Source organism: Pyrus communis, chromosome 17, assembly GCF_041283825.1.
Source record: "Pyrus communis isolate YQ-2024b chromosome 17, ASM4128382v1, whole genome shotgun sequence".
NCBI lineage: Eukaryota > Viridiplantae > Streptophyta > Magnoliopsida > Rosales > Rosaceae > Pyrus > Pyrus communis.
Genome location: NC_142581.1, coordinates 27,992,501 through 28,017,244, shown reverse-complemented (window position 1 = coordinate 28,017,244; position 24,744 = coordinate 27,992,501). Strand labels below are relative to the sequence as shown.

At 35.4% G+C, this 24,744-nt stretch overlaps 1 protein-coding gene and 2 pseudogenes across 4 annotated transcripts; 1 reads left to right on the top strand and 2 right to left on the bottom strand.

The window, feature by feature from the left end:
• Positions 1 to 513: 513 nt before the first annotated feature.
• LOC137708561 (uncharacterized) lies at positions 514 to 9,922 on the top strand (annotated as a pseudogene). Its single transcript, XR_015958488.1, has 12 exons — positions 514 to 644; positions 1,381 to 2,029; positions 2,286 to 2,485; positions 2,560 to 2,804; positions 2,967 to 4,461; positions 5,226 to 5,275; positions 5,863 to 5,910; positions 6,660 to 6,857; positions 7,086 to 7,385; positions 7,566 to 7,670; positions 7,776 to 7,843; positions 8,162 to 9,922. The product of XR_015958488.1 is annotated as an uncharacterized LOC137708561 (transcript).
• A 12-nt stretch (positions 9,923 to 9,934) lies between these two features.
• LOC148689763 (disease resistance protein RPV1-like) lies at positions 9,935 to 16,581 on the bottom strand. Of its 2 annotated transcripts, none has more exons than XM_088689264.1 (5): positions 15,756 to 16,581; positions 12,436 to 13,555; positions 11,981 to 12,340; positions 10,978 to 11,877; positions 9,935 to 10,883 (listed from the first exon to the last, which is right to left on the bottom strand). In XM_088689264.1, the coding sequence occupies exons 1-5, from the start codon at positions 16,244 to 16,246 to the stop codon at positions 10,266 to 10,268; spliced, it is 3,489 nt and encodes a 1,162-aa protein (XP_088545390.1). In that variant the 5' UTR covers positions 16,247 to 16,581; the 3' UTR covers positions 9,935 to 10,265. The 2 variants fall into 2 exon arrangements, with proteins under 2 accessions (XP_088545390.1, XP_088545389.1); XM_088689263.1 differs by having other exon boundaries at positions 11,981 to 12,343; positions 15,756 to 16,444.
• A 3,517-nt stretch (positions 16,582 to 20,098) lies between these two features.
• On the bottom strand, positions 20,099 to 23,222 carry LOC137707678 (protein FAR1-RELATED SEQUENCE 5-like; annotated as a pseudogene). The gene is made up of 5 exons (XR_015958153.1): positions 23,216 to 23,222; positions 21,911 to 23,108; positions 20,929 to 21,810; positions 20,774 to 20,841; positions 20,099 to 20,661 (listed from the first exon to the last, which is right to left on the bottom strand). The product of XR_015958153.1 is annotated as a protein FAR1-RELATED SEQUENCE 5-like (transcript).
• Positions 23,223 to 24,744: the final 1,522 nt, after the last annotated feature.

Below are 24,744 nucleotides of genomic sequence, written 5' to 3'. Positions count from 1 at the left end.
TTTAAGGTTACTTGGCTGGCGTGACAAAACTCCGGTTTCAAATGATCTTTTCCAAATCCGGATTTCAATCTTTAATACACTGCATTTCAATAAACATAAACACAAGAGGAGAAATTGAATCAATTAACAACTAGATCACTTCAATAAAAAGTAATTGTTTAATCGAAATAAGAATGATATGAAACTAATACTTTCCCTTAATTGCAGATGACGAAACTCCAAGATAATTCTTCTTTAGAACTTCAAATGAAGCATCGAAAGCTATTTGTGCTAATACCTTGTTCAAAAACCAACTATTTACAACATTATATTCCTTTTATTAAATGTGAAAACTGCATACTTACCTATATGAACATGTATTTTACCGTATGATTGACAAGTGTATACAAATCAATTTTTTCTAAATACATATATAAGTGTATTATACATGTATTATAAGCGGATTTAGTAAAAAAGAAAAAGTGTGTAGAACAGTTGGCCTGTTTTGCAAATACTGCAAAGTTGGATAAAATAACAAGAAGTAGAAAAATGAAAAACATACAACGAAAGGGTTTATTGGGGGTTCAGTCCTCTTCCCTCCCTCTCCATTTCCAATCTCCGCAGACATCACAACCTCTTTCTCCCTGCTGTCCTTCTCTTACCAGGTAACCTTAGCCCTACCTTCTACCCCTTATAATAAATATACGTATACATATTTCGATATAGCTCAGTTTGTGTCTCTGAAGCTAGCGACTTCACTTATCTGAAAACTTGAGGAAGTTCACTTTTTTTCCTCTTTAATTTGTGTTTTTCGACTGTTAATTTCTGAGAATTTATGAAAACAGACGAAATCAGTTAAATTGTTAGCTAAAGTTTTGAACTTGTTGTTGGGAAGGAAATGTATTGCATGAATTAAATTGTTTCTGCTTTTTTGTTTGTTTGTTTTCTTGTTATCAGATATGAAGTTTTTGACTTTCTTTGGTACTTCTGAGAGTAAAAAAAGACCTCTGTTACTGTTATTATTGTGCAACTTTACGAAGCCAGTTGCAAAATCCGCCATTTTTGTTCATTTTTTCGATTGGAAAAACCTTTTATTCAACTAATAGTTAAGGGTTAGGTGTGACTATTGGGAATTTGTTTAAAATTCAAACTAGGACAGTGATTTTTTTGAATTTAGATATGAAAATGACGGTGATAAGCACTTCATATGAAAATGACGGTAATAAGCACTTAGGCAATTTGATATGAAAATGACGGTATAAGCACTTAAGCACATGTTCAAGTTGGGAAGGTATATTCAACATGACTTGTGCATAGGATTTGAACAACATTCCTGTATCCTATCAGCTTAACCTATCTTTTTTTTTTTTTTTTTTTTTTTTTTTTTTTTCAAATGTGTAGATATTGGTGTTCCTTTGGTCCTGATGACCAGAGGAAGGGTGGGCTTGTACGACCCTGCAGGATTAATATCTCAAAGAAGAAAAATGCCGGTCGACTGAAAACCAAGAGAGGTTGTACCTGCCACTTTATTGTGAAACGATTAATTGCTGAACCCTCAGTGGCGCTTATCATATATAATCAAGATTAGCATGTAGATAGGAAAGGAGCGCCATGCCATGGTCTACAAGATAAGATGGCTGCTGGAGCACGTGTTATGTTTGCCCCTTGTATCTCTGAGGGTCTGCTTCTTCGTGTGCAGTCTTTGTTATATGTGGGGGTCTCTGTGGAAAGTATAATGCAGAGACACAATGAATCAGTAGAGAAACAAGGTGGTCCATCTAATTGCAATGACCTTTTAACCCATAGTTATGTTCGGAGGCAGGAGAGGGTCATTCGACGTTCTATATATGAATTGGATGCTGATGTTGCAGTTAGCATTAACATGTGGGTAGAAAACCATCAGAGTCATGTTCTCTTCTATGAGGATTTCTCTGATGTGGACCTTTTAACTTTGGGCATTCAAACAGAGTGGCAGTTGCAACAGATGATTCGCTTTGGCAATCACAGCCTTATAGCTTCTGATTCAAGGTTCGGAACAACCAAATTGAAGGTCCGTTTAGTTTGTTCACCCTTTTATTATCAACTACAATTGTTAATAGTAATAATGAGAAACAGAATTAGTTCTTGTTGCAACGTTATTTATTTGGGAGTTTTAACGAAAACCCCACGGTACTGTTCACTTTAATGAAAAACCACATTTTTACACTAAAAAATCAAACCTGGTACTATTCACATTACCCTTTATTTTGTCCTTATCGTTAAAACTCAAAGTTTTCAAGCCATTTTCATTAGTTTTCCTTATTTAGTATCCCGTTCATAGTTTCCTTGTATTTAATGAAGACAACAAGGTCATTCCGGTAGCGTGGATAGTTGCTCCGAAGTTTGAAAGTTCCAATGCCCATAAATGGATGAGAGCTTTTTACAATAGAGATCAAACGAAAGATCCTGCATGGAATTTAGCTGGTTTCATAGTGGATGATCCTCTAGCTGATGTGCTCACCATCAGGTTGGTTGCTCAGTCCTCGTCCAGTCTTCATACTGACAATTTTATTCACTGAAGTTCTTTTTCAATATACTCAGTGATGTATTTCAGTGTTCAGTGATGATAAGCTTTTGGCGGGTTCGTCATGCATGGCATAAAAACTTAGTAAAGAAATGTGTGGACAATGAGATGCGAGCTACAACATCAAGGAGGCTTCATCAGGCAGTGGATAACATCTGTCAACAACGAGGAAGCAACCGTTTGTTTGAGGACTTTATAGAAGATTTTTTTGATGAATCAGATTTTATGGATTACTTTAAGGCAACCTGGTATCCTAGAATTGGTTAGTCACTATCATATTCAGTAGGGGTATATTTTGCCTTATGATACGACGTAACAAGTGTATCGTTTAATTCATTCACCCTCTTCTCTTTAAATAGGAACCTTTTTTTTCTTTTGCTTTTATCTTGAATAACACGTGCAAGAAAAATGTCTCTTGACTCAGGGATGTGGATTTCTGCACTACAAAATATTCCTCTTGCTAGCCAGGAAACCTCTGCGGCAATGGAGTTCTACCACAAACAACTAAAGCTTAGGCTATTGAACGAGAAGAAACCTAGCGTGTACAAACGAGCTGATTGGTTGATTGATAAGCTGGGTACAAAAGTGCATTCCTACTTCTGGCTTGATGAATATTCCGAGAAGGATGATTTTGCATGATATTGGAAAGATGAGTGGGCGAGTGGTTTAACATCTTGGCGTAAAGCTTTGAAGATTTCTGACTGCAATATTGTCATAGAAGGTACACGTGCAAAAGTTATTGAGGAGCTCGACCAAGAGAATACTTATGTTGTTTGGAACCTTGGTTTGCAGTTCGGTATTTGCAACTGCCGTTGGGCAGAAATGGGCAACCTGTGTGAACATATACTCAAAGTTATTAATGTCTGCCGGAAAGGGTTGTCTACGCCATCTATCAGCCTATTGCAGTACCACAAGGCCTTGATTGATATGCTACACTAATTAATATGGAAAGCAAAGATACCACAATGGATGTGGCGTCTTTCACCAATCGAAATCAAGAAGTGGTAAATAAGGATCCAATAAATGAGGAAGTATTATCTCTACATAAGAATAACTGTGGGGATGGAGCTGAGAGAACCAAGGGTAAAGTGGCTGGCTACCGAACCAAGTAATTTGGTAGCACGTGGAAATGACCTATGTAATGAGAGTTATGGAGAAGAAATTACTGGCGATGAGATGGATGTCGACCCGTCATCCATCTGCATTTCCCCACCCGGGTTGCATTCTGTTGACGAGGTTGTGTCTAGCAGTGTCTTCTCTGAAAGCAGACACAGGTCATTGTTTAACAGAGAGATTGAAGACCTGTCTTCTGCAGATGATGCTCGCACTAATCCAACCGGATTTAAGGATGACATCTTAAATAGAAATAGCCAAGAAAATACGATGGATGAGGACATGAATATCCCTTCCTCTAACAATGGAGTTTGTGGAGCAATGCATAGCTGGACTCCTTTTACCTTTCTCTTCCTTAGTAACAGGTCTAGATATGGACTTGGAAGCCTGCTAGTGGTTAGGTTGTTATAGAGGAGCAGACGAGAAGACGATATGACGATAGTCTTCATCTTGTTTATCGTCTTCCCTTATGAGTGGAATCGCTCTTTTTCCTGATGATTACCACGCCATGATACTGAACCCACTCTTATTTGCAAGACATTTGTTGAATTGCAAGTGGTTGAAGCGGCTGAAACTCCAGGTATCATTACAGAAAATGATAGAATGGAAACTGAAAACAAGAACAGAAGCACGATTAATCACCAGCAATGGCATGGATGTGTTCTACAGAGGGACTTTTCTCACCTACAAGGTCATTGGGGGTGTTTTCGACTTTTACTTCTTTGCTGGGCCGACGCCGTTAGGCGTTGTCGACCAGTACACGGCGTTCATCGGCAGACCGGCCCGGATGCCCTACTGGTCTCTTGGTATGTTCTGCTTCCTACCCTCTGCTTTGCCTTCATTAACTTACTCAGTTATTCCTACTTCTAGCTTGAGATTAAAAGCATTGGACGTGTATATTTTTTCTGGTGCTTCTTTCCCTCCAACTTTGCAATTTTTTTTTTGAAATGTTAATTGTTTGGTTGGTTTGTTGGGATCTTTTCATATTATTTTGATATGGGTTGTTGATTTTGCTTTTCTTGCATTTTAGTTTGATTAATTTTGTGAATCAATGAGTAATTTCCATTAGGACTATAAGAACAAAGAGTAATTTAATTCTCAGTACCCAGATTCCGATTAGTTGCTTCTAATTTGTCACCCAAAATGTTAGGTGTTTTGTGTTCGTCATATGAAGTGATAAATGTGTGTTGATACCGAAAAAGAAGATGAATTTAAAAGAATACAATCTTTAGGACCAACGGATGAAAAGGATCGGAGAAAAGGTTGTCGAATACACTCTTGGTCATGCATCTGTGATGTTGTAAGAGCTCTAATACTATCGTTGTAACATGGAGAAAGGAACAGTCCATAGATATCGAAGTTGTGCTAGAAGTGCTGTTATAGCACTGGAGGGCTTTGGTGCATTTTTGTTTTGTCTGAGTGTACATTGTTATTATTGTTATTGTTGTTTTTGGTGTTGTGGGTGGAACCGTGGAAGTGAGGGAGTGGTGGCTTACAGTGTGATTCTGTCAGTCGTATTTCTTTATGTTTGTTTGATTTTGGTTTCTGGTTTAAAATGTCGACGTTTAAGGTGCAAAACGAGGAGGGAATCATCACCGAGCTCTACATCCTGGGAAAATGGTACGTAATCGACTCTAATCCGAAGACGAACTAATGATCAAACAAACATAAAGAAATACGACTAATGATCACCAAGAAGACGTGATAACGGATGGAGGGAATGAAGTATTGTTTGATGACCAAATCACGAAGCGGAGAACAACATGGAGTGGTTCTGATTCTCATGCCCTGCCACATGCTCAAACACATCGGAGTAATTGAGATCTAATTGTACAATATTTATGATTTAGGGCTTGCATTGATTAGAATGGAAACACATTCTAAATTAGGAATATCATAACATTGTCTTACGAAAATTCCAAATGGAAAGCAGTCCATACCTTCATTAGAAGGGAAACTGAAAGTATATAAATTATGAAGTGCAGAACTTCAAAAATGAGGGGCAAAAATTTTGTGTATGCTAAAGATAGCATACTGCATAAACCTCAGTTTTAAATATGACAACATGATAATGCATTTCAGTGCATATAAATGTAGTTCCACAAATTAGGCTCCATCTGAATGCAATTGGTTTCTCTGCTAGATTGCCATGGACGAAGTGTGATGTTTTATTTACCGCATCTAATGATCTTACTTATGGATTGCAGGAAGAAGTTATCAAGTTAAATGAACAATTTAGCCATTTGAAAAGTTTGGTAAGCTCTTATGCCTTGGTTTATGTTCAAGCTTGAGCTTCTTAGTTGGACGTTAATCACTATATTTTCATTCATTTATTTGGGATATGGTGGCACTGTTGATGCCATTGCTATCAATCCCAGGATTTTTCGTTTATAACACTTAGATTTATTTTAATCTATTAGTTTATAAAGTTTCTATGTAAAAAAGTGTTTGTGGTTTCAGACAGCCAGTGGGGGAACCGTCTTTACCAAGTAAAAGAATCCAGTTTTGTATTTCAACGTCTTAATCATTTTCCTTTGTTAACTCTTCGTTTTGATTTTTTACCAAACTAGATATTGCATCTTTATCATGGGTAGATTTTTAAATACAATATTAGTGACACAATACCATCTACAAATGAATGGTTTCTTATAGCATGTATATTCATATATTGCCACTTCATTGGTTCTTAGGTACTAGAACAGGAAGGATTAATAAGGATTCAATTCGTCCTAGAATTGGATTTTGTTTTCCACTTCATTGCATTTGAATATTAAGCTTTGTCCATAATTCGCTAAAAAACATTGTCTATTATGTTTGTCAACAATTGCAGTTGGAGGAAACTACCGAATAAAATGGTAGTCAATGACTCAATGATGTTCTTGTTATTCTATTTTCGTATAAACAATACAAATTCTTTATTTCTCATGTTCTGTAAATTTTTTAGTTTAATGAAATGTAACTAATTTGTTCAACATACTAATGTATATAACATTTTGAATTTTAGGTAATTAATGTGACATGGTGATCATATTCGATTTGTGTTTGTTATGAGACAGTGGAGATTTCTATACGTTTATATCCGCAACACCAGCTCACGAACAATCCTCGACCCTTCATCCTCGCAGCTCGACTTAGTTTGAACGAAAAAGCTCCTCCAGGAATCAATTTTCTCCCCCTCTTCCTTGCTGCTCAACAAAGGAAGGTTAGTTTGTGACTGAGAAACTTGAATAAAACTGTAATTTTGTATTACTAAAGCATCTGCATTGTTTTTTCGGTCAAGCATGTTGGTTATTTGTTCTCAGAAATGCAACTTTTACTAAGTATTCTATGTTGCTGCACGGGGATCATATATGCTACCAACCTAAACTAAAACTAATTTAAACTGAGATAATGCATTTTCTGACTTTGGTAAATTGTCACATCATCCTAGGAAATAGTTTTTGGTGCCAAAAAACGTGGGTTGCAGAGCTACAACGAGGTAGATGGGCATGGATTGGTGGGGAGGGGAAGGGAGAGGGAGGAGTGAGGCTTGCGAAAAGGGTGGTTGGATTGATTTTTCCTCCTCAAATCAAGGGTTGGTGTCGGGATTGAGGGGTGGGTCGAAAATGGGTATGGTTGTGATGGAGAGAGGGATGGCAGAGACAGAGGTCATGGAGTTGGGCGTGGGAATTCCACAAACCAAGGGCTGGTGTCAGTGGGTGTTAATATCAGCAATAAGCATTACTGGGATGTGAGTTCTCTCAACCTTTTGATTAATTTTTTATATTTTGGCTTTTTATATAGGCTATGTAAATGTTTAGTTTCCATTTGAAAACTTGGGGAATTCTTTTGTGAATGTTTTTGTTCTATTTTGTTGTGATTTTGTGAATGATTTTTGATGTCGTTTTAGTATATAATATGGTTTGGTTAGTTCACCCAAGAAAAAAGAATGTGGATGTTGCCTCTGGAATCCTATCGTCATCTTCCTCGCATGCAACGCTCTGGCCCTTTCAGTTGAAACCAAAACGTGTTCCAGGTGCCTAACACAACCTCTCACTACTCACTCACATCATTTGGTTTTTGTGGCAGTTTTGGACCTTTTCTTTTCTGAATGTGTGCTTCTCTGGGTTTTTTATGGCAGCTATGAGGAAGAGCAAGAAAAAGGAAGAACCAGTATTAGAAGATCTTCCCAAAGAGTACTACGATGATGTGAGTGCCTTTATCCTTTAACTTGGCCAAATGGGTGCTCAAATTTCATGTTTTTCTGTGATTATATGAGTAAATTTTTGTATTTTGTTTTTGGGTTTTGCCAAATTCAATGGTGTTATTTATGGGTTTGGTATTGATTTTCAGTTAACAATGACTGGGGAAATTGGTTGAGTCTGCATTCAATGTAACTTTTCATGCAGTTATAAACCGATGAAATAGAATTCAATTTTTTCATTCCCTTGTTTTTTTGAATGCAGTTACATTTATATGATGATTTACAGCATATATTCATCTTTTAGTTTCTAATTCTTCATGCAGTCTAAGCCATGAAGGATTTGATCAACCCACAATTGATAACAATGTGCGGTGGCACCAACGGTTTTGAACAAGGAACAAGTAAGTACCGTTTTGCTTCATAGTTCCAAAGTATTATGTAGAGATTGCTTTAATATCTTGGCTGTATGTGGGGTGTCTGAGATAGGATTTAGGAGATTTGGTTTAGGGTTTGCAGAGAGAGAGATAGGGGGTGTCCGAGAGAAATGTGGGAGGATTTAGGCGAGGGATTTCAGGGATTTGTTTAGGGTTTCTTTTCTGCTATTTGCAGACAGAGAGATGGGACAAGGGTGAGAGAGAGAGAGAGATGGGAGGATTTTCAGCGAGGGTAAAGGGAACGGGTAAGGGAGGTATGGGTATGGGTAGGGGATGGAAAAGCATTTCGTTTTCCATTTGCTTCCCGAAACTCAAGGAATTTCTGCGATTGCAGAGAGAGATGGGGGTGTCCGTTAGGTGCCCTTTAATTGTCACTTTTGTGATTTGTCATAGTATAAATGGCATGGCATCCTGGATAGCTGCTATTGCATTGTGATGTAATATATCACACTTATTGGTGGTTAATTGTAGATATATGTGACCATTGTCTTTTCAATTGATAAAAAATCTTCTGTAACTTCTGAAAATTTATGGTAACCACTAAAAAGCAGTGTGATTTGTTCTTGGCCATCATATTTCAAATCAAAATTAGTTTTGTCATGAATAATTCAAATGATGAGTTCTTTTATTATTATTTTTTTTATGGTAACCATTGAAAAGCAGTGTCATTTGAAAATTATGGTCCTTATCAGTTTGAGGTGTGCTTTTTATTATTTTTTTTTTTATCAGAGATTAGACTTTAGCTTATTGTAAACAACATTTGGAATTCGCAGCCGGCTTACATCAAATTCCCAAATGTTGTTTACCATCAGCTAAAGTTCTATCTTACCATAATCCCACCTCATTCCACATGATATATTAATACTGTCACAGTAATTTCGAGAGTTGGAACTGAGAAATTCTCAGATTCATACTATGACGGGTACATCCACATTTGATGAGATACCTTGGGTGTTCAAATGACGGAAATATTCATCTAGGGTTAGGATCACGCGGCTAGAATTAAAGGGTTGCAGGGCATTTTTGTCATCTTAATTTTGGGATTGGGATTGATGGTCAGGGCAGACAGAGAGGGACAGCGGCCATGCCGCTTGTAGAGGGAGAAGAGATTTCGTGCGGATCTTCGATTCGGGAGTGGGAGGGTGACAGTGAGAGAAACCGAGAGAGAGATTTTGTGCGGATATTCGATTCGGGAGTGGGAGGGTGACAGTGAGAGAAATCGTCGGGATTGCAGGGAGAGATAGGGAGGGGTGGGGGTGGCAAACAGTGACAAGTTAGGTTCGTGTATGCGGGATTTGCTGTCCCTCATCCATCATGTGTCTGCATGTCCTCATTCACAAGGTAAGTACCATTTTTATACTTGATTTTCTACTGTTTGGTATGGTTTTAATCCCCTCTGCCATTTTTATATTCGTGCATGTCCTGATTAAAAAGTCAAGAAATCATTTTGAAATCCTTTGTCTACTGCTCATAGCCGCGTGTATGATTCAATTAGAAACCTTTATAATGTTGATGGTAGTAGAATATTCAACAGATATATATTCAACATTCGGTGGCTCTGGCAAAATCATATTGACTAAGATTTTGTAATATATGGAGGTGAGACGAGCTATTTCATTCCGAACTAAGACCTAAGAATCTTCGCAATTCTTATCCTTTAAATTTTGTATTTTTATTCATGCATGAAATGTGTCTTATTCATGCAGTTATGCCTGAAACAGTTGGTTCCTGCCGCAATGCGTGGGCTTATTTTCTAGTTGAGCTCTAAAACTTTATTTTTCTTAAAAACGGGTTTTAAATTCATACTTTATACAGGCAAGAACTTGTTTGGCATGAAATTTTGTATATTAAATTATTGAAAACAATTTTTTAGGGAAAAATTGAAAATAGATAGAAACGAAGCTTAACAACCAATACACATTTGAATCTAGTGATTTGTGCATCACCAACATCAGTTTGAATTAAACTGGGTAATAGTTTAGAGCACTCGTTACTATGGGGTCATGCGGGAGTCATTCTCAAGATCGATCACTTTATGGTTACAGACAAAGCAATAAACATTGCAGACGACAGTTGACATAGATTCATTCTCGCAGCTACGGGGCCGTATCGAACCGAATATGCCGTCCCTTCGCATGTATCTTTCGCGTAGGATCATTGCATCTTCACTACTTGATGGGACATCCTCCTTATCCTTATTTTGCTGCTCGTACATAAACTGGACTCCAATCTCCTTTATGACGAAACCTTCTTGCTCTGTGATTTCAAAACACACTTCTTCCCCGCATTCCAATTCATTGTTCCCCATAATCCAATGGGTTAGCCATAACATATCTTCGTTCATCATTTTCCATTCAACCTTATGCGCCCGCAAAAATCCCCACATAATGCCCTTTGTCTCATTCCTAAGTTGAAACGAAGCGAAATGCTTACGGCTTCGATCCGATTGCGGGGCATACAATACACATGCATTTACACCTACGATCTTGATATTAGGCTGTGAAGGAACAATAATAGAGAAAACAGTGTTACCCATGCTCCTGTAATTGAACCGATCTGGAATCTTGCTCTCATGGAGAAAAATGCTATATATGGCGCATTCATAAGTTCCCTGCAGTTTCATGGTGATGTTGTGATTACAATCTAATTGTTTAAGCACTTGTACATAGTATAGAGAGAGAGAGAGAGAGAGAGAGAGAGAGAACCTTGGAGCGCCTACTTGCACAATAGTTGTTCCTTTGGACCTCAATGCCACCGTTGGGTCTCAAATCGAATAGATCGATATCTTTGAGGACTTTTATGTCAAAGCTGCTCAATGTTAGTGTACTGAACAAGCTATGAGCATTAACTAGTTTCCCACAATACCATAAATCTGAGGTCAATAATACGTTGTTAAACCTTGAGCAATGTGAGTCCCTTATGTCGCCATAGAAGGGAGGTGGGAGCGTGGCCGGTGATATGTGCAAGTTCGGTAAATTTGTTATTCTTTTCAATGATGTGCAACCTCTACCATTCAAATGTTTCAAACTATGTGGGAGCTCTGGAATTATTGTGAGGTTTGTGCAACTTGCTACTTCAAGAGTGAGAAGCTTAACAAGATTGTTCATGCTCTCTGGTAGGCTTGTAATTGGATTGAAAGCCAGATTCAAGTACTCCAACGAAGGCAACATAGTAAGGGCACTCGGAATCTCTGACAGATTGCAGCGATCCAGACGTAAACTTGTTAAGGAATGCGGTAAACTTGCCAATGAGAAACTGCTTGATTCAATATTTTTTCTCAGCGACACCCACGACCAGATTGAATACCATGATTTAGGTAAGTGATCAGTTGTGGCAGTCGTATTGGCACCAAGCACAAGCTTTGAGCAACCAGAAAGAATAAGATCCTGAATAGATCTCAATTTTGGAAGCTTCATGAGATTTTTGCAGCCTTCTAGATTCAAAACAAGAAGTTTCTCTAGGAATCCGACGGACTCATCAACCTCAACCAAATTTATGCAATGTTTAAGAGTCAATCTCTCAAGGTTAGGGAGTCCTGAGAAGTCGGGGGTTGTCCTAAGGCCATGCGAATGACTGAGATTAAGAATTTTCAGCCTCGGAAGAAACTGTTTCAATAATAAGTATTAATCAATTTTTAAGAAGATATAATGGACATGTGTGAGAGAAAGAGAGAGAGAGAGAGAGAGAGAGAGAGAGAGAGTTACGTACCCTGATCCCATTCCAAACATGTTGTAGGCTACTATTTCGCATGTCAAGAACAACCAGGTTTTCCAAATAAAAACTTTTTGGAAATTCTTCGTAGCTTCCCCTGACGTTGACGTTGTTGAGCATGAGAAGTTCAAGATTGTGCATCCTTCTAAACGCCTCAGCTTCGAAATCTGTCTCATTTGATGCAGAAGCTGAGTTTGTGGATGAAAAGCTAATTGGCTTCCAAGCGAGGAAACTAAGCCGACGTCGTCTTGAACAATTTCCATCATAATCTTCATCGTGGCATCGTTTTTTATGACATCCAACAAACGATCTTTTGCTAGCAAGGTTGAGCATGAGGCCCTTAATATTTTCCGCACCCTGCTAACAAATCAGATCATTGAGTAAGTATATAACTAGTACTGGACAGCAAATCATAACTAAAAATACATACACATGAAAAACATAGTACTTACACTTAATTTTCTCAAAATATTAGAGGCATCTTTCTGCAACACTCTACTACGTTTTCCAGGGTCATCTGGTGATTCTTCACGAATAATTTCCATTGCCATGTCCCTCACCAATTGATGCATGACCAACCTGTTCGAGCCTTGAATTTTCACTAGGCATCTGTCAATTTTCACTAGGCATCTGTCAACTAGATTTTCAATCCCAATCCTTGTGTGAAACTCTAAGCTGTCCAACATTGTACTCGTATAATCCATCTTCTTTCCTGTGAAGAAACTGGCTATGTGAAGGAATAAATTTTTGTCATGACCATCTGGTAAAGAATCAAAACTTATCCTCAGAACTTTTTGAATTTTGTCATTAGGGATCACGTCTAACTTCTGCAATGCACTTTGCCATACTTCTACACTTTTTCCGGATAGAGAAGATCCCAGAACTTCAAGAGCTAATGGAAGCCCTTCACAGTGCTGTACCACATGTCTTGAAAGCTCCATGTAACCTTCTTCTGGATGGGATTGTCTGAAGGCATGCCATCTGAAAAGCTCAAGTGATTCGTACTCATTCAGTTCTGGAACCTTGAACTTTTCAAAAACATCGTGAGCATTTAACAAATGTCCATGTCGAGTTGTTATGATAATTTTACTTCCTGGATGAAGCCACTCTCGCATTCCAAGAATTGCATTGAGTTCATCTCGGTTGCTCACATCATCAAGAACAATAAGAACTTTTTTACGGCCCACGGCTTGTTTGATCCTCCTTGTTCCTTCGTCCTTATTGTATACTTTCTTTGCTTTCCCCTTTTGGATATCTGAAAGAAGTTTTCTTTGCAAGCCAAGAAAACCACTGGGTTGTTCTGAAGATTCTCGTATATCTGCAAGAAAGCTGCTACCTTGAAATCTACCAAAGTTGCAGTTATAAGCGGCTTTCGCGATAGTGCTCTTGCCAATTCCACCCATCCCGCAGATGACAGCTACACCAACATCATTTGATCCATCTTGTAACCACATGTTTAGGCGTCTCACACGATTATCCATTCCAACTGTAAAGTGAGCAACGTCTAAAGCTGGGGGATCCACCATTTTTCTAATCTCTTCAACAATATCTTGGATGAACTGCCTCTCATGCCTGTAATTCATTTGAATCGAAATATAAGACGCATAAATAAGCATGAGAACAAATAAACCAAAATTGATAGGAAAATATAAACCAAAATCGCAGTATGCATAGGAGCATATAAACCAAAATCGAACAACTTCAAGCTTCACTGCCATCTACAAGTTTACTTGATATATTTTATCCAAAATACACAACTCCTTACTTTGGTCTCTGAGATTTGAAATCGATAGAATTGGTCCCAAGTTGTCCACATTTGGATCATTCAATGAAAAATCTCCATAAAATAAGGATAAAATGATAAAAATTCCCTCAATTTGGTCAAATAATTTTGGCCTATTGTTTATTAAATTGAGGATAATTTTATCATTTTGATCCTTATTTAACTTAATTTTTCACCTAATGACCAAAATGATTGATGGTGGACAATCTCAATGACTCCTTCTATTGATTTTAAATCTCAGGGACTAAAGTGATGAGTTATGCAAATCTCATGATTATTTTGGCTAAAAAAAAAAATGATTTACTTAATTTAAAAGTGATGAGTTATGCAAATCTCATGATCATTTTGACTAAAAAAAAACCTTTTACTTAATTTAAAAGGGGTTTTTTAGCTTTAATCACTCAAAAAGATTGAAATTTAAAATAAACCTGATGTTAAATTACATATTTATTATAATCCCTAGTTGTGTCCTTAATTCAAAATAATTAATGTGCATTTTATTTAATGTCTCCTATTAAATATTTAAATGTATTATTATACAAAATTTTAATTTATTTTTTGACCGAAAAAGAGTTTTTTTTTTTTTAATTTATTAATTTTATTTAACATTCTTCAAACTTGAAAGACTCAATTAATGTATCTAAATGTTAGTACCGAAATACATTATATTTAACCAATGTATTTAAATGTTAAACTGAAATGTATGTACCGAATTATATGCACCTAAATGTGTTATATTAAATTAATGTACATAAATGTATGTACCAAAATATATACACCAAAATATTAGTACCGAAATGTTTTATATAGAATTAATATATCTAAATGTTTGTGTTGAAATGTATGTACCAAAATGTGTATTTAAATATATTATAATGAATTTAATGTACCTAAATGAAAAAGACAAAGTACATCAAAATATATTGTATAACGAAAAGTAGTGTATCTAAATGTTTACAACAAAATATATTACGATAAATGAAATGAAAATGAAAATTATAGTGAAATAAAATTAATACATTAAAAATTAGGAAGAAAAAGAGAAATAATTAAAAAAATTAAAATATAATTAATAAATGAGGTTATTAATGTATCAATGGACAAAAATTAGATTTTGATCTTATTCATGGTTTTAGTCTAAAAATCATCTTTGCCAAGGATTAAAATCTAGTTTTCTATAGGGGTCTTTGAACTTTAATCTTTCAAGAAGATTAAAATTTAATAAAAACCTAGTGTTGGATTGAATATTAATTTTAATGCCTTAATGTGTACTTAATTCAAATTCATATTATATTTTTGTTTTTATATTTAATAGATAACTTATTTAATGTTATTACATTAAATTTTAAATTTATTATTATACACATTTTAATTCATTAATTTTATTTAACTTAATGAATTTTATTTAACTTTATCTAATTAGTGTACCTAAACGTTCCCATCATAATATATTTTACTAAATTAATGTACAGAAATGCACATACCTAAATATATTGTAGTGAATTAGTGACACATAAGAAAATATATAAAAGCATAAGTAAATCGAAAATTCTGTACCTAACTATATGATACTAAACTAGTGTACCGAAATGTCAGTACCTAAATATATTATACTAAACTAGTTTACCGAAATATCCATATCTAAACATATTATACTAACTCAGTGTACCAAAATGTTTGTACCTAACTATATTGTAATGAATTAGTGGCAGATAAGAAAATATGCAAAAACATATGTACTAAAAAATCTCTATAAAAATATTTTCTTATATAAGATGTTACCATAATGATAATTAAAATTTATAATATTTTCATAAAATTATAAGTAAAACAAGAGATGCTGAATATATATACGCTGACATTAAATAGAGTTTTAATCTTGTATAAAATATTTTCCTAAACTTCATCTTATTTAGAGATTAAAATCTAGTTTTCTAATTTAAAAGACACTTTCAATTAGCGTGAGAATGTAATGAGAATAGAAATTACCGATCTCCTAAAACCATGCCTGCCAAAGATGCAACATCTCCAAGAGCTCTTCTCCACTTCTCCACCTTGTCCATCTCCGTACTGAATCGCTCCTCATGTCTGGCAAATGCTTCAGCAAAAGAACCAGTCTGCTTCCTGACATCGGATGGATCCACATAATAGAAAACTGGCAGAACCACATGACTACAATCATCTTTTTTACGTTCCACGATCTTCAGAAGTTCGTTCAAACACCACCTTGAGGAAGCGTAGTCCTTGGAGAAGACAATTATCGATACTTGTGACTCCTGTATCGCCTTCTCTAACTCCGACTCAATATTCTCCCCTCTCTTGATTTCATCATCGTCTCTAAACGTGTGGATTCCTTCTCGCTCCAAGGCTCCATAGAGGTGATCAGTAAAGCCCTTGCGCGTGTCCGGGCCTCTGAAACTCAAGAAGGCATGATAGGAACCCCGGTAAGAGGAGGAAGAAGAATCTCGGAAAGCATCCATCTAGAGAAACTCTCTGCTTCTTGGTTCTTGCAATGAATGGATGCAGGGCAAGCATATGCAAGGCCATGGACAATTATATACAGATTCTGAGAGGGACATATATATGAAGAGGAAGGTTCTCATTAGCCACCAGGCACTCCACACTTATTGACGAGGAAGTTTCCTCGCAAGTGAATGGGATGTTGAATTAGTGGCCAAATAATTTCGCAAACTTTCGGCTAATAAAATATTGCAAAGAACAGTAAAAGGCATGGTGATGTTTGTAGAAAAAGGGATTGCTAGATTCATTTTCTTTTGGCATTGTTCAAGACTTCAAGGGCAGAGAATTGGTTTTCTCGGTGAGCACCATTCTTTGGGTAAAAATAAAGAAAATTAACTGAAAGTTCAAAAAAAATTTATTTTTAATGGAAAGTTTTTTTTAAAAGTATATTGAATAGTACTAAGTAAAAATAAAAATATGATTTTTCGTTAAAAGTAAACAATATCGAAAATATTTTGTTAAAAGTCCCTAAAAAGAATGAGTGTGATCTTTTGGTAGAGAGAGCAATGTGCGGCCGAAAGAAGAAAAGAAAAAGAGGGATCAAGATTCTCTCCTGATCTAAGAATGAGGATTCTCATGACCAAGGAGTATGGGTCGTTGGATGAAAATTCAACAGCTAAACAGGAGGTCTTTTTAATGTTATAATAATTATAACCGTTGAATTTTTATCTAACGGTTCACACTTTTTGATCATGAGAATCCTCATTCTTAGATCAGGAAGGATCCTGATCCCCGAGGACAGCAATCATGATGTGTTGTTTGAGAAGGAAAGCAGAGGGCACGGGTGTGCTGGTCCGCTCCTCTTTGCACATGGGCTTGTGCTTTTGGCAGAGTAAAGAATTGGGAAAAAGGTTGGTTGGCAGCACCAAAAGCATAATAAGCAGCCGAGAGTTTTGTTTTGTTTTTTTTTTTTTTTTTTTTTTTTTAATCCCAGGATCCTTTCCGGAACTATTTTTTAGGAATCCCTTAATTTTCGTTTATTTTATATTGTGCGATCAGTTTTCGTTAAGTACTATTCATATTTGAATTTTAAATTTTAAATGATTTCTGACCATACGATATACGATGAATAAACACGATTGCTAAATCCCTAGGATCCTAGGAAATGGATCCGGAGAGGATCCTGGTTCTTCTTTTACAGGGAGAACATTCGGCTCTCCCATTTGAAGAAGTGCCGCTGCTTCTCCACATGTGTTAGTAATCACTCAATCAAAGATAGTGGTGCTATGTTGTATAGTTTTTGGGAGAGGGATTTTGATATGTGTTTCTTCTTCTTCATTTGTTTTTTTATCTTTTTTTTTTTCTTTTATTTTCTTTTACAGGGGGAACATTCGGCTCTCCCATTTGAAGAAGTGCCGCTGCTTCTCCACATTTGTTAGTAATCACTCAATCAAAGATATTGGTGCTATGTTGTATAGTTTTTGGGAGAGGGATTTTGATATGTGTTTCTTCTTCTCCATTTGTTCTTTGTTTGTGTGAGAGCTATTGGGTGTACGTGGGTTTGAGATTTGAGAATTAAACTTTATTTGTAATTTCCATCTTGTTATTAGTGGAATTTCCTCGCGAAGTGGACGTAAGCTTACGTCGAATCAATATAAATCCTTATGTCATTTGAATTATTTATCTTGTCATATTTTACCGTATTAGCTTATTGATTTCATATTTGACGCTTCCGCACAACATCCTAGACTCTGAAACTCAAGAATGCATGATAGGAACACCGGTGACAGGAGGAAGAAGAATCTCGGAAAGCATCCATCTAGAGAAACTCTCTGCTTCTTGGTTATTGCAATGAATGAATGCAGGGCAAGCATATGCAAAGGCAAGGACAATTATTTGCAGTTTCTGAGAGGGACAAGCAGGACAAGACAAAATATTATATATGAAGAGGAAGGTTCCCATTAGCCACCAGGCACTCCGCACTTATTGACGAGGAAGTTTCCTCGTAAGTGAATGGGATGTTGAGGATAATATAGAATTTGAGAGCAGTTTGACTATCAGTTTTTGTGGAGAATCCCGCACTAGCAGTTCTTTGATGAAACTAAGACAAAAAAAATGTTAGGAGGTGTACATAAACCTTCTCTCACACACACACACACACACACACACACACACACACACGTTATGTTTTCTTCCATTACTTTGAAAACAAAAAAAAAAAATCACATCAAGTTCACTTTTTTAAGCATAAAAGTTCAACCTAAGCTACTTGTTAATGGAATAGGATCCTTTCCAAATTATCTTATGGGGATCTGGATGATCAATCAATTGTGTTCGTTTATCGTACATAGTGCGTATAGAAATCATTTAAAATTTTTAATTTAAAATTATAAATAGTACATATCGAAAAATGAGCGCATGATGTATGATAAACATACACGATTAATTAATATCCGAATTTTCATAAAGAATATCCGAGAAGGATCCTTGTCCCTTGTTAATACCCACATTATGTATTTTTTTTATCAACCCACATTATGTTTTAATTTCTACAAAATTAAATTTACCAAATTATCCCTAACTATCATTGTACAATATTACAGCGTGAACGTGGATGATGAAGGTTGAAGAATTAATGATGATATACATTACGGTCAGTGCACATTACCTCACTTCTTTAATTTAATTTAGGGTAATGTTAAAGAGATTAAAATTTTTAAATTAGATTTACAAACTAAATGATGTAGTTGTAGATGATTGGATTATTGATTAAGTGTCGACTGACGTGCTTATTTTTTATTAGTGACACATCATTTGATTTACAAATTTGGTTTAAAATTTAATTTCTCTAGTATTATCCTTCCTTTTTTGTTTATATTGTAACCCGCATGCTTTATCTTCTGTGGGGCAGTAGTCTTCTAATCCGAAAGCGTGGCATCGTTCACTGCTAGCAAAAGCTCGTTCCTCTTAGTTATGGGATTTTGCCAGCTCTCGTTGCTCTTTGTATGATTGACTACAACAACAATTACCTAAAGACACCATTAAAATAGCATTAAAGAGCGAAAATGTATGTTAAGCATACAATAGTAAGAGTCGGTTAATTGTTCGACAAACTGCTTGACAGAATAAATTAGAAATGTTTTTTTGGCTCTGCAGACTATTATTGGGATGAAATGAGGATAAATTTGTCACTACATAACGGATGCATTTTTGCTCACCCACACTAACTAGAGGGTATGCTCACCACCCATTCCAATGCTTACCATGTGTAATTCACACTAACTCTAGTTAAGCCTTTTTTTTTTCTTTTTTTTTTTTTTTTTTGCTTTAATTATTTTTGTTTACTTCCATAGTTCCATATATATCATTTCTTTTTAAATATTTTATTAAAACTAAAAACTTACCTTTTTGAATACAAACAGTGGGTTCGGCTTAGGCCTTTCAGCCGACCCGCCAAACATTCGTCAAGTGATGAACTGACAGAACCGCAGCTACCGAAGCTTAAAGCTTTATCTCCTTCGCGATCTCTCCCTATCACTCCTTACAAACAGACTTAACTGATTCCTTTTCTTTCTTTTTTTTGGAAACTCAACATTTCAATTTAAAAAACATAAACATAAACTTAAAACCCCAATGTCGATTACACCTTCATAGTCGTTGTTTTTTGTAAACATCCATGACTTGGATCTTTACTATTGTATGATCATGTAAAGAGTTTTTATCATAAATAGGATCTGTAACTAGTTAGAGATTATGGTAATCAAAAAATGTGTAATCAATTTTTTATGGTAATTAAAATATGCGAGCTTGATCTTTCATCTACATATGATTCTAACTTTATATGGATATACGAATTATATCAATTCACTTCGTCAATATCCAACAAAATATAATTATTTGAGATGAAACTCATCAAAATCAAATTGTACAAAGCTAGAAGGATGAATATTCTCCACTTCAGAGGATGTCGTTCCAAAAAAAATTTCTCTAAATTCTATTACAACATGATCTAAGATGTTGATGGATTTGAAAAATTCAGTTCAAGAGTGGTTCACAGAGGTATTGGTTGAATGTTTGATGTTGATGGATTTGAAAATTTTAGTTGAGGAGTGGTTACCAGAGGTATTGGTTGAATGTTTTCCTGCAAATAAATAAAAAGAAAAAAAAATTACTTATGAAACTAGAGAACAAAAATATAGTACACTATATATATAGTACATTCAATGAAGGTACAAACCCGAGGATACATAAATGAGTAATTGGACATCATGGGACTTATAGCTTCAAATCCAAATTGGTGATTTTGAATCCCTTGAACCGGTGGATTTTGAGTCCCTTGAACACAAGGAACAATTGGAAATCCATAGGGAAAATGTGTGACTTGACTTACGGGTGCCATATTGAATTGGTTTTGACTTGGCATTCCATTATGTCCCTAGATACCAATTCCAATTGATCCATCAGAAATAGATTAAAACAATGCTAATGAACAAAAATATAAATAAATAAATAAAACATTCATGAAAAAAAATTGCTAAACTTTAAACCTGAGTTTGTGCATATCTTGTTGATGGTCCGTTCATCTCATATGCATTTGAATTGGATTCTTTAAAAGCTATTAAACTAATAAAATAATAATTACATTGACAAATGCAAATTGTGAATCAAATAGTAAATAAAAACAAGCCAAATACGTGCTAACCTTTTCTCTTGTATGAACCTTTCTTTTTAGGTTGATTAGATTCCAAGGCACTCTTCATTCTACCTTTGCCCCGACCTTTGGACTTCTCAACTTTTGGATCTTGGATCTTAAGATTTTTCTCAGCTTCAGTCACATGCTTAACATAATTTACATCATTTGTTCCATCATCTTGTTCTCCAAAATTGCCATGCTTATCCAATTTTTTCTCCAACTTTAACAACTCAGATTTCAAAAAACTACATTTTTGGCTATTTTTTGCACCTTTTGCTATGATTCTTTGTGCTATATTAGATAGCTCACTATACTGAACCAAGGAAGATGAGTCTAAATTACTCACAGCCGGTTCACCATAAGAATCAAATCCAATACCACATTTAGCATCCTTGCTCCATCTTTTCAAATAATAATTGGATGGTATACTTGACAAGTCTAAATCATAGTATAACTTTAGAGCATGTGCACAAAGAATCCCCTCAAACTCAAACTTTTTGCAACTGCACAATACTATTTGATTTGCAAGGTCATACATAAGTGTTCTATTAATTCCTCGTTTTCCTGAGTTCATTACTGTGTACGTACATGTTTTCCCATCATCACTTTCTAATTGCAGTGGCCTCAAATTTAAAACTTTCTTAACCTCCTCTTGGAAACAATAAAAAATCTTACTTGTATACTGCTTTGTTGCTTCAATCTCCACATTCCAATCAGAATACAAACTACGCCATTTCTGTTTAGTTGCATTTTCTCCTTGTCTTTCCTTTTCTTTTCGATCTGGTACTGCTTTATCATATTGGACCACGAACTCTTGTAGAAGGAGGTTTCGAGCAAAATACTTTTTCAAAAACTTGTTCATGCTTTCAATTCTTTGTGTTGTTGTCATACCTAAGAAAAAAAAATGGAAATTGATCATAGTATAGTGGAAAAAGAAACTTGTGAATAATATGTAGAAAATAATACAATAGGAATTGGTCAAGAGTAATACCTGCACAAAAGTGGTCTCGACCATAAACTTGTGCCCATTTCTCACGTAATAGATATATCCCTTCTAGCCAATCATTTCCTCTCAATTCATAATCATCAAGTAACTTATTCCAACTTGATTCAAATTCTTCAACAGTCTCCGGATCATATATGCATCTTTTGAAATCTTTTGTAAATGATTTAACTCGCTGAAAACATGATTCAAGTTCCTCGCAACATTCTGATATATGTGCCACAAACAAAGTCGATGGTGGCAATTAGGAAATACTTCACTAATCACAGCAGCAATTGATTGGGCTTGATCTGTAAATATGGTTCTTGGTGCTTTTCCATCCATGGCTTGTAAAAAGGCCTTGAACAGCCACTCACATGCATCTGTTGTATCTCCATCTAGCAAACCACATCCAAAAAGTATGGTTTGATCATGCATGATTATTGATACCAACTACTGCGACACACACCATATTATATCTATTCGTTTTGAATGTTGTATCAAAACACACAACATCACCAAATATAGTATAATCGCGCCTCGAATTTCCATCACAAAAAAAACAACCACATATTTCATTCTCCTCGTTTGTTCGAAGAGAATAGAAAAATGACTTGGCTTCAGTTTGCTTTTTCTTAAAATATTCAAGCAAACATTCTGAATCGCCCTTTTTAAGAACCCCGATGCACTTTCTCATTATCAAATTGTTACAATCAGACTGAATAAAGTTTAGTTTTTGAGACCCTCTTGCTTCTGTGGTAAAGTATGAGAAGATTTGAGATGGCTGTAGTCCTGCAGAATGCATTTGATCTATCAATTTTGCTTGAGAAGACCCTATTAATCGTTGTGACCTCAATAAATGAGAACTTGATGCCGGAACAAGAACATGACTATGTTCAACAACAAAATTTGTCACAACAAACTTCCTTTCTAAATTAAGTTTGATTTCAAGCATTGCCTTGCAACCACATCTTGTTTCTTCTCTTTTCTTCTTTGGAGTTCTTTTTTTTTTTTTTTTTTTATTTTAAACCTTCACAAGAACAACAAAATTGTTTTTTCTTTAGCACACCTGACCTGTCCTTATTCTCTCTGTTCTTTCTCACGCTAAATCCAACCCTTCTACCATATGCATTGTAGTAATTATATGCATCATCCTCATTATCAAAAGTCATCCCCAGCAAAATATCACCAACGTCGCTTGTAAATTCTCATTTTTCTTCATTTTGATCCAATACTTCAAAGATTTCAGAATCTGAATCTAAGTGTATACAATCAACTGATTCTTTGGCATCACTAGAAGATGGAGTATGAAACTCTTCATCTTGGTGTTACATCTGAATAAGTATCAAATTACTTAATATTGAATTAAATTGACACCCTATAATAATCCTAAAAAGCATATTTATTGACACCCTATAATAATCATAAAATGCATATAGTTTAACACCCTATAATAATCCTAAGAAAAGCATATATATATATATATATATTGGCATCCTATAATAATCCTAAAAAGCAAATAAACATGGGAGTTGCATACCTTTTTGTAGTCGGACAAAAATAGCAGATGGAAAACCAGAAGATGCGTGCGCATGGTTGAGTTGTTTGTATTTTTTTCATATTCGACGTCTTTATTAGAATTACACGGTTCGCAACTGGGGGGTAGGGCTAGAATTAAGGTTTTCGTAATAGGGAGAGATTGCGAAGGAGATAAAGAGTTAAGCTTTAGCAGCTCCGGTTATGTCGGCTCATCACTTAGAGCCGAACCCACTGTTTGTATTCAAAAAGGTATGTTTTAAGTTTTAATAAAATATTTAAAAAGAAATGAGATATATGGAAGTAAACAAAAATAATTAAAGCAAAATTAAAAAAATTAAAAAAAAGCTTAACTATAGTTAGTGTGGATCAACATGGCAAGCATTGAAAATGGTGATGAGCATATCTTATAGTTCGTATGGGTGAGCAAAAATGCACCCCAACATAACTGTGCCCTAATTATATACTTGAACCAAATTTCAGACTTTCCTTTTTCTTTAGGATAAAGAATTGACTACTGAGTTAATTATGCTTTTCTGACTACTAAGTTATGCTTACTTGATCACAATTTGCTTTACCATTATTATATTACCAAAAGAAGTGCTTTTTAATTTTACCATGGCAGCTTTTGTAAAACAGCCATCAATACTATCACATGTCGCACGCTGTGATGAGAATGGTCGAAGTAGACAAATGGAAATAAAAGGTAGTGAATTATATCATGCATAAGTAGGGTTACAAATTAACTTACAAACAAATATGAGTGCAAAATGGAGATCTCTTACTTTGATATATATATCGACCCCTTTCTATATTGTGGATTATGTATAATCTAGGACATACATATTCTCAAGCTAGCTAGCTAGAACCCTAGAAGAAAAAAGACAAATGATGAAACCCTAATGGAAATTTGAAGGTTACGTGTTCATTCTTTTTCTAAAAACTTAAAGGAGCTAGGTTATATCTACATATGGTCTGCTAGACAACAATATTGTTTTGGTGATGTATAAACCAGTCGACCACAACCACAAGAATGGTTTAATCAGTCGGTTTAGTTGGTCCAAAGTTGCTTTAGTTTTCAAAGTTCAAAAGCTTGCAAGTTGGTATGATTATCGTGTTTCCCTTTTCACTATTTAATTAGGAACTCAGCATATATACAATTAACTTGACAAAGACCACGCATCGATTTTTCTTCCCTTGCAAGAATCGAAGTCACCAATACCGCTAACTCATTGACCTCCTCAGTTTCTCTGCATGAATATATGAACGCATTGAACTTATGCATGCATGCATGCAGCTTTCGGTCA

Coding starts and splice junctions, on each gene's coding strand:
- LOC148689763 (XM_088689263.1), bottom strand. CDS start 16,246: ATGGATGCTTTCCGAGATTCTTCTTCCTCCTCTTACCGGGGTTCCTAT. Junction 13,556..15,755: donor GGCATGGTTTTAGGAGATCG/GTAATTTCTATT, acceptor AATGAATTACAG/GCATGAGAGGCAGTTCATCC. Junction 12,344..12,435: donor ATATTTTGAGAAAATTAAGT/GTAAGTACTATG, acceptor CTGATTTGTTAG/CAGGGTGCGGAAAATATTAA.